General features: G+C 44.8%; 1 protein-coding gene across 1 annotated transcript in view; it reads left to right on the forward strand.

Moving 5' to 3' along the window:
• The window catches only part of pex5lb (peroxisomal biogenesis factor 5-like b), a 40,404-nt gene that overhangs the window by 12,070 nt on the left and 15,834 nt on the right, over positions 1-12,500 (forward strand). Inside the window, 3 exon segments of the mRNA XM_073492132.1 lie at positions 4,427-4,522; positions 11,051-11,131; positions 11,133-11,166. Coding sequence (XP_073348233.1) covers positions 4,427-4,522; positions 11,051-11,131; positions 11,133-11,166 — 211 coding nt within the window.

Consider the following 12,500-nt stretch of genomic DNA (forward strand, 5'->3'; position numbering starts at 1 on the left):
CATTTGCGATGCAACTTTTCTGTGTCCATGCCTGCATATAACTGATAGTAGCACAGCAGACATGTAGCAGCTAACCCCTGTCTCCGGCTCCAAGACAAAGGAGTGATCGCTTTACTGCAGGTAACGTGTTGGTGCTCTCAGGTCTGGTCTCATGCCAGCAGCTAACGCTACAGCTAACGCTACACACATATTACATGTATACCAACACACAGGAAGTTGATCGACTGCCAAGTTACTCCTGGGCATCTAACACAGTGTCCTTTAGCACAACATGCTAATGAATTAACGTAGCTCACCATCTGCGAACAACTGAGACATTTCACCCCGTCTCCTCTGCGTGTTCAACGTTGATAACTTCACATGTAACGTTAGTTCGGCCTCATATTTACATCGACGTTTAGCGTTAGCTCGTGTGCTAAACGGCCAAAGTAACACAAACTATACTGTTAAATAACTACTTACAGTTCCATCATCTGTGGCGTTGCCAGCGTTGTACTGACCCTGGTTGCTGAAGTAGTCCAACGTGAAGTGACTGACACATACAAAAACGCTTTTGCTCACTGAAGCTGGGACGTTTCCCTGATGAATAAAATGTAGCTACTTCGCTCTGACATCCTCTTTGGTAGGGAGGCGATGTAGCGAAACAGGAGGATCCGTGCATCCGTTTGTTCATGGTAGCGGTCAGTCTGTCGCGTACAAGTGAAGCGAGAACGAGAAAATGGCGGATCCTCGTTCAGGTAGCTGGCAGTATGGGAGGAGATACCCAGCGCGAGGGCCGGAGTATTCAAACCACCCGGACTGTTACGTCACAGTCCGGGTATAATCCAAACGGCTCGTTTGGAGACTCAATCCCTGACTCTGGTAGTTTACAAAAAATTGACTTAGTTGTCGAAAATCACGCTTAAGGGGTGGGGAGGCACTCCGGATACGCAAATATACATACTAAAGCAAGGAAAAAGTGAGTTTTGCATAATATGTCCCCTTTAAACTTTTTTATCAGCAACCAGACACAAAAATCAGGCAGACAGAGAGGCAACACGCTGTGATTCCTGCTGTCTGATTGGCTGAAATGTGTCCAAAGCTTCTCATCGTTTTCCACATAAGTTGTATCGAGCTCGTTCGATCCCACAGCCCCAGCAGTGTCCCTGTATTTAGGTTGTATCCATGTCTCTGAGCCCGTTAGGATGAGGCATGTCCTGGACCTGGAGACAAAAGTACTGTATCAGTGCAGTACTGAGGTAGAATCATTACTGTATGTTGAAGTATCAGTGCAGTACTGAGGTAGTATCATTACTGTATGTTGAAGTATCAGTGCAGTACTGAGGTAGTATCATGAAGGTTAAATGTCTCCAGCTGCTAAATGCTCACTCTGTCAGAGAGAATATACTGTGTGTGCGTGTGTGTGTGTGTGTGTGTGTGTGTGCGTGTCTGGCGTGTGTGTGTGTGTGTGTGTGTGTGTGTGTTGAAGGCGCTGGTGAGAAACGATGCAGGTCCAGTTTGATTTGATGTGTTTGGATGTTTATCAGGATTTAAAACTCTGGAAATCAATGATTAAATTATTAATGAGTAGAAAAGTAACAATAAGTAATGTATCAGGAATGAGTTGGGGATGCTTGATATATATCGGCCTGATAATGGAAAATTTACATAATCGTTTATCAGCCGATGACACAAAGCTAAATTGCTTTTGTTGACTTAACAAGTGCAGCATGTCCACGCAGTAGGTGGTGGTATGCACCTTAAAGTTGTTTTGTGAGGAGCCAATAAACACAGAGAAGAAGAACAAGTCGCGTTCATAACATCAAACTGCTGCAGCTGTGCAGAGCAACACGTCGTCACTGGTGTAGACGTTTTATTACAAGAAGAACACAACATGAGGGGAAAAGTCTGATCACAGCTGGAATATCAAGTGAACCATCTTTGTCTGAGCCTGTCTTACACTCAGCTGCGCATAAAAACAGCATAAAAACGATTGTTTCTGTTATCGGTTATTTTATCGGTATCGGCCAATTATTATTTACATTAACATTACATTTAGGGCATTTAACAGACGCTTTTGTCCAAAGCGACTTACAATAAGTACATTTGTCACAAGAAAGAAACCACAACAGATCACCGTCGATAAAGTAGAAAAGATAGAAACAATATTCAGGCCCTCATCAGAGCAAAGTAGCTGCCGTTTATCAAGGATACCTTTCATAAGTGCTATGATGTAAGTGCTGAAGGTAGGAACAAGTGCATATGATGTTTCTTTTATTTATTTATTTAATTTTTTTGGGGGGTGGGGAGGGAGTCATGCTATGCGGGGTCGAGGTGAAGTCTGAACAAGTGAGTCTTGAGTCTTTTGTGAAAGATGGCGAGTGACTCTGCTGTCCTGACGTTGGTCGGGAGTTCGTTCCACCAGCGAGGTGCCAGAACAGAGAAGAGTCGGGTATCGGCTGATAAAAATCCATATCGTGCATCAGTCTCCGTCCAAAACCACACTTACATTTACCTTTGAACATTTCAGTAGCAAGTTTTGTGAGTAACTACACCTCAAAGTTCAGATCTGAGCAGTGAAGAACACAAACTGTAGTTTGATTGATCGGCTCACAGTATTGATACAGAGTCATCAATCAAAACGAATAGTTTTCTGTAAGTGTGGACTTTTGTGGCGTACAGTACAGTACAGTGCAGGGCCAAGGGGTAAAAGTCACGAGGTGTGGTCAGGTGCACTGAACAAAAAGATGGTGCTGTCATTTGAAATGTTTCCATTCGTACAGTGATGCCACTGTAACAGATGTCATGGCACATTCAAGCAGTAAAACTAAAAGCTGTGGTTATAAACTTGACAGGACAGAGGAAACTCTCCAGAGGAAACAGGCCTTGTACACATTAATACAGATATTTTTATTATATTTTTTAATAACTGATAATTCCCTTGTCTGTTTTAAAAAACCTGTTTTACAAAATATCTCTGAACACATGAGAACACAAAAACGAATACAAACACTGAAACAGGTGCTGAGCCAGCAGGTGATAAAATCTACATCACTGATACGTCAGAAAGCAGAAGGACATTCTGAACATGCCCAGTGAACGTTTCCCCCTTTGGCTGTAGTGGCTTCAAAACATGAACAGCAGTAGCTAATTATTCATTTATTATCTGACACATACTTCCTGAACTTCGATTTAACACCTTGCACACCGCCACGGTGTTACGGAGGAACTGAAAGCTAAAGGTGACGACCAGGTGGAGGTGCTCCTGACAGAGAGCTATGATGGGAATGTGTGAACTGAGATGTGAAGTCATTTTACCCCCAAACACTCTGTTTTACATTTACACACAGAGACAGAAACCAGGGTTAAGAAAAAAAAATCTAAAAACTCTAAACATGTGCACAGAAGACCAGAGCGCATAGAAAAGGCTTTGTTTTAAGAAAAGCCTGCGTCCGTGTGTGAACAGCGCCACAGAATGAAAGTTCTAGTTTTTAAATTCTGATGGAGCTCAGGATTCATCAGGAGGACAGCTGCTTTACTCCACTACGATGGAGGCAGAGTCCACCTGCCGAGAACCACACCTGTCCATCAGTGAAGTTGAATGCCACCTGCGATACACCAGGTCCTGGCACACCTGGCTCTATGGAAGGTGACACTCTGATTGGTTTAACTCATGTTACGCCATAAACACGCCCATGACTAATGAAGAGTCTTGATACAGCACCTTTTCTCCCAGATTATGCATCGTTTAACTAGCAAAAGGGGGTTGGACACCCCCTATAAATAATTTAAATAGGGCCCCTATTAGGTTCAACCTCTGACCTCTGACCTCTGAGCTCAGCTCAAACTCCACCTCTGTCTGTTTCCTCTCTCTGTATCTGTGGAGCAGATTCATGAAGCTGTAGCACCGGAGCTACTTATTTTCTCCTCATCGGACTCGACTTCACATCAGAAGTCACCGAGTGAATTCTCGTCTGTTTGCACCGGCTCATCTTTTATTAAGGTCTTCTGCATACGTGTCTGAACTTGACTTTGTGTTGTGTGATGAATCCACCAGATATCAGATATTTAAAATCAAACTGATCAAGTCAGGAAACATTTGAAGTCTCAGTTTTGGGGCTTCAGTGAGAAACGTGATGTTTTAATATTCACACTCAAATAAAAAGGAGATCATCAATGTGTTTTCTTTTTCCTTCTTTAGTAATTTATAATTCATTTGCTCTTCGATGTCATTGAAATCATGTTAGTAGTTCATGCTGTGTCCGGTCCAGCAGCCACATGCTGCCTGGACTGTTTCTGCTTCCTCCTCAGAGACTCAGTCATCTGACAGGAAGTGACCTCATGAAGCCTTTCAAAATAAAAAGATAAAGCACTCAGTAAATCAGACTAACACTTGTTTTGAAAGGATGTGACTGAATGAATGAACCTGTCGATCTGCCTGTTGTAGGGGAAAGGGGAAAGGGTCGTTGCCATGGTGCTGAAGGAGCTTCCTGGTAAAAAGGCATCCTCAGAAGGAAACCCCCTCCTCACCGTGACAACCAAGGTTGGCATGACGACCACGCTTGTTTGTTATTTTAGAGTTTTTTCCTTTTTGTTCTTTTTTTTAAAAATTATTTCTTCTTTTTGCTTGTTTGCTTGAACCTCAGAGCTGCAGCTTCATGTTGGATTCTGAGTCAGTGCGATTCTTTCAGGAGAGATTAAATAATCTGACACTTCATGATATTATATAATAACCTGTAACAATATCACGAGACTGAAACCCATCAACAGTGACACTTAACGAATGTGAAACGTGTGTGTCGTGTTTGCGCCCTAAGCTAGGCTACTTTGTTAGTCCGATCAAACACAGCCTGTTAATCAAACGCAGGTTTGTGCCACTTAGAAATACACAAATTTAAAGTCGTAGCAGCATTAAATCTATAATCTGAGGTTTAATTTCTGGAAAACATCCCCACAGACGTGTTACATGGACGCCATCTTGGCTCCTCGCCCAGGTTTGGTGAGGATGGCTGATTGTGAGCAAAGATAACGGAAGAATCGGTTTATTTTAATAATGAATCATTAAAAATACATTAGGTTTTTGAGGTAGTGAGTGGTCTCACTGAGGGAAAATTAAATTATACATAGATCAAAGAAATGAATGCATGAAGATGGATCAATAATCAGATAATTTCCCTGAAATATCTCAAGAACATCTCGAGGGAATTTCTTCAAATGTTGCACAAATGTTCACGATGACTGAAGGAGGAGCTGATCAGACTTTGGTGTTCAAACGTCACTGTGACCTCACAAAATACACATTTCTTGCCATTACTCAAGAATTCATACGATAATTCCAATAAAACTTGACACATAAATGTCTAACAGGGTTAGAGGTCAACTTCCCTGTGACGTCATAATATCCTGTAAATCTTTTCTGGTTATTATCGAAGGCCACAGCTCAGGAGCAGCCGCCTGCCGTACAACCACGAGGAGCTGATTCTAGTTTGTTGTGAAAATGAAAATTATGATGCAAAAATTATCATTTAGCCTAATCGAGAGTCATATTGTTATAAATGTCAAAATAATCACTAATCATAACAATATTAGTGAAATAGTCTTATCGATGATTATTATTATTTGGTAACTAATGATGATATTCACTTAAATCTCGAGGCCTCGTGTCCACAGTGTCTTCAGTAACCTTCTGGCTGCGTTCAGGAGCTCTGAGAGACAAAACGCTGCACGTGCGTCTCGTCTCTGACAACAATACATTGACAGCTGCCGCTGTATGATGGACTCTGATCCTCTGAGGTTTACGATCTGTTTTTTATTTGATATCATGACATCAGAGTGAGGAGGATGTGGGTGATGACATCATCCATAGGAGACAAAGATACAGTGAATATTATCGCTGAGGCCACGAGACAGAAGAAGAGCCACGGTGACGTCACCACAGCCTTTCTGACAAGATGAGAGATCTTCAACTCGGAGCGGCGGCGCTCAGATAAAAACACTGTGTGGATAGAGGGCCGTATTTATTTGTTATTTGCTTTGTTTATGATATAAATAGTTGTTTGGGCTAGCTTGTTAGCTTCGTCGCTAACCCCTAAATTCCACCAGATCCGTGTTCGGTCCGTCTCTGATCCACCACGGCAGCAGAGCTGATAGGTGTCACTCTTGTCTATGTGTGAACCTCCACTGGCTGCTCTGCGTTGTGTATCTGCTCCGGTCCGGACTCTTCTGGAGCAGATACACAAGGCTTCTATTTCTGCAGGAGCATCAGTTCATCTGAATTCAGCGCAGAGCAGACAGGAAGTCACACAGCGAGACAACAACATAACATCCTGTTCATTTTCATAATAAGACACTCCGTGTTGACGCAGCACAACAATCTAAAAAAACAGACAAATCCAAGCTCTTCTTCTAATCCTCCGGGCAGGAACACTTCTTGTTGTTGTGTTTATAACACACACGTATAACTGCGGTCGATTCTGTAATGATGGCGGGAACTCCTCGGCCTCGCAACTCCAGCGGTCCGGCAGTTCTGCACCGTGCTGGACTCAAAACGCAGCTGGTGGCGGTTGATGGACGACGGAGCAAATCTGTAGCGGAGCCGTTCTGCAACGTACATGAAACCAGTGGAGCTCCCGGGTCACAGTCGGTACAGTCAGAGTCCGTCTGTCTGTCTCCTGACTGTGTGTGAAGCAGTTTATACTCAGTGATGAACTACGACTGATGTCAGGTGTGAAATGTGATGTCACAGTTCTGATATGGTCAATAAACAGATATTGATCCGTGATCAGGGTGTAAACAGTGTATATTGATGACACCGGTGGAATAATGATGACCTGTGATCTGAGTTTTAACTGAAGGTGTGATGAAGGTCTCGTCTTGTTTTCCTGTTTGTGTTTGAGTTAAATGTGTCTCCGTATTCTGAACCCGTCTGTTTATGTGACTCCGACTTCCTCGCAGATGAAATCAGTTTGTTTTCTGGATGTTTGCTGAAGCGTGAAGTGAGATTTGATCAGTGTGGATGTTCTTTACTGGACAGCGGAGCCGTCGTGCTCTTTCACAGGATTAAATACAAGCATATTCCAGTTGACATGTGGACGAACACGGCTGTGTGGATTAGGATTAGGAAGGCAGACACACACACACACACACACACACACAGATCTGATCAGGTCATATCAGACCTCAGATTGAACCGGTGAATTAAATACTTTGTCCTACATTTCCCAGAATGCCTTTCAGTCTCCCAGAAGAGCTGGCAGCAGTTTGTAGTCATGTTGGGAAATAAATATTCAGATGGCTTCATGTCTGAGTCTGAGTCTGAGTCTGAGTCTGAGTCTGAGACTGAGACTGAGTCTGAGACTGAGTCTGAGACTGAGTCTGAGACTGAGTCTGAGTCTGAGACTGAGACTGAGTCTGAGACTGAGTCTGAGTCTGAGACTGAGTCTGAGACTGAGTCTGAGACTGAGTCTGAGTCTGAGACTGAGTCTGAGACTGAGTCTGAGTCTGAGACTGAGTCTGAGTCTGAGTCTGAGACTGAGTCTGAGTCTGAGACTGAGTCTGAGACTGAGTCTGAGTCTGAGTCTGAGACTGAGTCTGAGTCTGAGTCCTGTGAATGAAACGTGGCCCTCAGAGCCGACCGTCTGTCCCAGAAGACGTTCATGATGTTTGTTCTCACCTGCAGCTTTTTACCTGAATTCAACATGTCGGCATTTAAAACTGACGATGGCTGAAAGGCTGCAGTATGTAAAGCCTCAGTCACAGATCCAGTCTGACGGGTTGTTAGTGGTTCAGATCTCCTCTGAATACAAACGTCATCAGTAGTCGAACCCTGGATTTATCAGAATGTAGTTCATCTGATGACAGACAGACATTTACAACTTCACACAGTCAATCAGGTCATCAAATAAAAACAACACACTCCATTACCTGGACACTAGCAGTGCTTTATATGCTAACATTAGCAACCTGTTCTCCTGGACATGATAGGGAAGTGGTAGGGACTTCTATTGGGTGAAAGAGTCGTCAGATCAGATGATTAAAAACTCTTCATACAGCCACAGAAATAATGTGACAGTCAGCTGATACGATCAACACCTTGAGAAGACTGAGGATCATAAAAAGACGAGAAAAAACAAAAAAAACATTAACCTACGCTGCCTCCTCACCCGTGGTCGAGACACAACACTCAAAGGAAAATGAGAAGATAAACGCTCCCGGTGTGAAGCTGCGTGGAGGACGGAACAAAACCGTGTCACGTGTGTGACGTCACAGACGAGTACAATCCTGTGACGTAGAAACCCGTCGTTACTCTGTCCCTCAGGTGAAGCTGTAGGCGTCAAACTGCTTTATTTGCCAGCAAAGCACTACATTACCCATGAGCCTCAGCGAGGGTTCTGCTGACGACATGCTGCTAGACAGGATATAACATCAGTGAGACTACAGCTTCTCTCAGCTGACCTGACAAAGACTGAAGCCCCAGTCAGAGACGACCAGTTTAACGACAGTAATAATCAACTCTGATGCTGTTAGCAGCCCGGCCACAGCCAGCAGCCTGGCCACAGCCAGCAGCCCGGCCACAGCCGGCAGCCCGGCCACAGCCAGCAGCCCGGTTACAGCCAGCAGCCTGGCCACAGCCAGCAGCCTGGCCACAGCCAGCAGCCCGGCCACAGCCAGCAGCTCGGCCACAGCCAGCAGCCCGGCCACAGCCAGCAGCCCGGCCACAGCCAGCAGCCCAGCTGCTGTCCAAAGCTAAAAAACGACAGTGTGATGTAGAAACCTGTGAGTAAACAGCTGGTTGTCTTTAATAAGTAGCAGGTTTTGAAGCGTCTCTGGTCTCGGCGGTGAGAGGAGACACATATCAACGGGGGAACAGACTCTCCATCTTTCTATCACCCTCCCTCTCCTTCTTCACGCCTCCATCAGCTTGTTTTTCTGTGGACAGTTATTCTTGTTCCACTGTTACCTGCAGATAGTGACCGGGGAAGATGATGCCTCTTCCTGTTGTGGTTGGACGCACTTCCTCTGTTCTGTAATACGACCTTCATTTTTCTGGGAAAGATGCAGCCTGGTCTCAGCAGAGTATCACAGTGACAGGGAGGGTTATATTGACCCAGTCTGTACGTGGATGGTGTCGTGTTTACTGCAGAATGACATGTTGAGTGTAACACTGGTAACATACAGATGAAGCGTCAGACATGTTTTCTGTCTGTGGAGGACTGCGGAGACGTTTGGACGCAGCTCAGCCTGATTCAGTTTGAACTCCTTCAGTTCTTGTTTCTGACCCGTCAGCAGCGGCTCACATGAATTAAACATTTAAAGAGATTGTGAGGCTGAAATCAGATTTAAATGTTTATGAGTCCTCAGCTGGTTTCACACAGACAGCCTTCTTTCAAAAAAGCTGAACCTTCAGAGGATCTCAGCGTGTCAGACTCATCTAAAAACATCTCATCGTACTCGGACCAGTTATCACATTCAGTCACTATTAAACATGTTTATTGAAGTTGTATCTTGTCAGAATAAATGTTGCTGGTAGTCTGATAATCTGTTTCTCTCTGTTCACATCGCTGTTTGTGTTTGTGTTTTGACATTCTGCTTATTTTTGTCATTTTATTTTGTGTCACTACTAGAGCAGGTTTATGCTTTAATGCTCAACACGTCCGGTTTGTCATCCTGTCGACTGCTGCAGAGAACACCCAGTCTGCTCTGATTGGTCGGCTCACGCATGCCTGCGCCAGAATTGCTAACAACAACAGAGCAGGAGGCTAAATTAATTCTTACGTGAGAAACTAGCTGCTACGAATTAATAATGCCAATGTCTGACATGGTGTGATGTCACAAAGGCACAGAATTAAAGGCGGGACTACTGACGAGGCGTTCAGGAGCAGTGTGTTAGGCTTTGACCTTTGACCTTCAACACTGAAGGACAGGAAAACAACTAAAAAGTGTAATATGTCTCCCAATGGTTCAGACCAAACGTGAAGAGAATATTCACCTCGTGTTACTCACACAAGTTTGATCGTGGGATTCTTCATTTTTTTCCGCGTTACTCTCGCAGCACCCAGCTGGTGTCCAGGTCCCAGCTGCAGTCTGTCCATCTGTCTCCACTGAGGCAGCTTTTTAATTGGTGTGTTAAAATCAATAAATAGTAACTGTGAGCAGCAAGTAGATGCAGACTGAATGAATCTGTCTCATCACATCAGTCTGAACCAGAACAAAGAGATTTCTCTGTGATCCGACGCATTAAATGGATCAGAAGCTGAAATAACAACATCGTAACGTCGTCTTGTAAAAAGCCCGAACTGATGCTGCGTCAGGTCTGTCAGCCTGATGACAAGTGAACTACTTTAAAATGTTTGTTCTCTGAATGGAGTTCAGATCGATCAGAGCTGTGCTGAGACATATTTCCATGACTTACCAGGTAGTCAGACTTCCTCACTCACTTTCCTCCACAGCAGCTCCTATTCTGTCCTGTCTCAGGACAGTAGATGTGTCATTGTACAGCTCTGTGTCTGCAGGCGGCAAGATTACTGATTATTATCCTCCATTGTTGTTCATGAATGTCTGGACATCAGCGACGTTAACGTCATGACGTCAGCGTGAGCGTCAACGCTGATACTTTCAGACACAGCATCACCACAAATCCTCACTTGAGTTCAATATTTTCAACTCAGTAGACGTAAACAAGAATTTGCTTCTGTTCATTGACTTTGTGAGTAATCACCTCACGTTTGGTCTGAACACACCAGTAAAACACGGTTCTGGTCTCCACGATCACAGATAGAGATGATCTGACTTCCTGTGAGAAACAGTCGAGATCGTCTCCACAAAACCGTCTGAAAATGTCTCCAGTGGTGTGACTCGAGCTGAGGTCGGCCGTTTGGCAGCCGTGTTGTCTGTAATAACTCCACCTCCAGTCAGCTGATATTCATATAACGTGAAGGTGACCCGACCCGTTTGGTACCAGTGTTAACCTGCTGACGTCTTCATGGTTGCTGATGTGTTGGAGTGAATCAAGTGTTGATGATTAACTGAGTGCTGCTCTCTGCTCCGTGTCTCTGCTGCTGTCTGTCTCCAGCTGGTCCGAGAGCAGCAGGAGAGTCGTCCCCTGCTGAGTCCGTCCATCGATGACTTCCTGTCAGAGAGCCGGAGCGACGCCCCCCCCCACCCGACCCCTCACCTCCAACACAGCAGGTAGACTCTCGCTAATTATCACCTCCTCACCCCCCTCTGTCTCCCCTCTGTCTCCCCCTGTCTCCTCCTCTCGTCTCTCCTCTCGTCTCCTCTCCTCTCCTCTCCTCTCCTCTCCTCTCCTCTCCTCTCCTCTCCTCTCCTCTCCTCTCCTCTCCTCTCCTCTCTCATCCTCCTCTCTCATCCTCTCCTCTCCTCTCCTCTCTCCTCTCCTCTCCTCTCCTCTCCTCTCCTCTCCTCTCCTCTCCTCTCCTCTCCTCTCCTCTCCTCCTACCTCTGTTTCTGTTTCTGTTTCCTCCTCTAACTTTGTGTCCTTGGCTGTCCTCCCTCCCTCCTCCTCCTCCTCCTCCTCCTCTGTGCCCAGCTGTCACCTGTGTCTCAGCAGGTACCTTGGCCATTAATTAACACCTCTGACCTCCTCTGTGCTCCTGTCCTCCTCCTCACATTCATTCACAGCGTTGTGATGTTTAAAAGTCGCTGTGGACGACGAATACATGAAGAACGATCTGATAGTCAGAGGCTTCATTGATTATTGTGCTCAAATAAAAAGACAAATACTAATCCTGTTTCCTCTGAAGCTTTCTTCACTTCATAGCAAACTATTTCTGTGACGACTGACGTTTAATGATTCTTTATGAAGTTATTGTTATAATAATAATTATTAAGTGTGTACGTCAGGATTTCACATTTAATCATCATCTCCTCCTGATGATATAAAGTCAGGCTCAGCCATCATCTCCTCCTGATGATATAAAGTCAGGCTCAGCCATCATCTCCTCCTGATGATATAAAGTCAGGCTCAGCCATCATCTCCTCCTGATGATATAAAGTCAGGCTCAGCCATCATCTCCTCCTGATGATATAAAGTCAGGCTCAGCCATCATCTCCTCCTGATGATATAAAGTCAGGCTCAGTCATCATCTTTTCCTGATGATATAAAGTCAGGCTCAGTCATCATCTCCTCCTGATGATATAAAGTCAGGCTCAGTCATCATCTCCTCCTGATGATATAAAGTCAGGCTCAGCCATCATCTCCTCCTGATGATATAAAGTCAGGCTCAGTCATCATCTCCTCCTGATGATATAAAGTCAGGCTCAGCCATCATCTCCTCCTGATGATATAAAGTCAGGCTCAGCCATCATCTCCTCCTGATGATATAAAGTCAGGCTCAGCCATCATCTCCTCCTGATGATATAAAGTCAGGCTCAGTCATCATCTCCTCCTGATGATATAAAGTCAGGCTCAGCCATCATCTCCTCCTGATGATATAAAGTCAGGCTCAGTCATCATCTCCTCCTGATGATATAAAGTCAGGCTCAGTCATCATCTCTTCCTG

Source organism: Pagrus major, chromosome 21, assembly GCF_040436345.1.
Source record: "Pagrus major chromosome 21, Pma_NU_1.0".
Classification (NCBI taxonomy): Eukaryota; Metazoa; Chordata; class Actinopteri; order Spariformes; family Sparidae; genus Pagrus; species Pagrus major.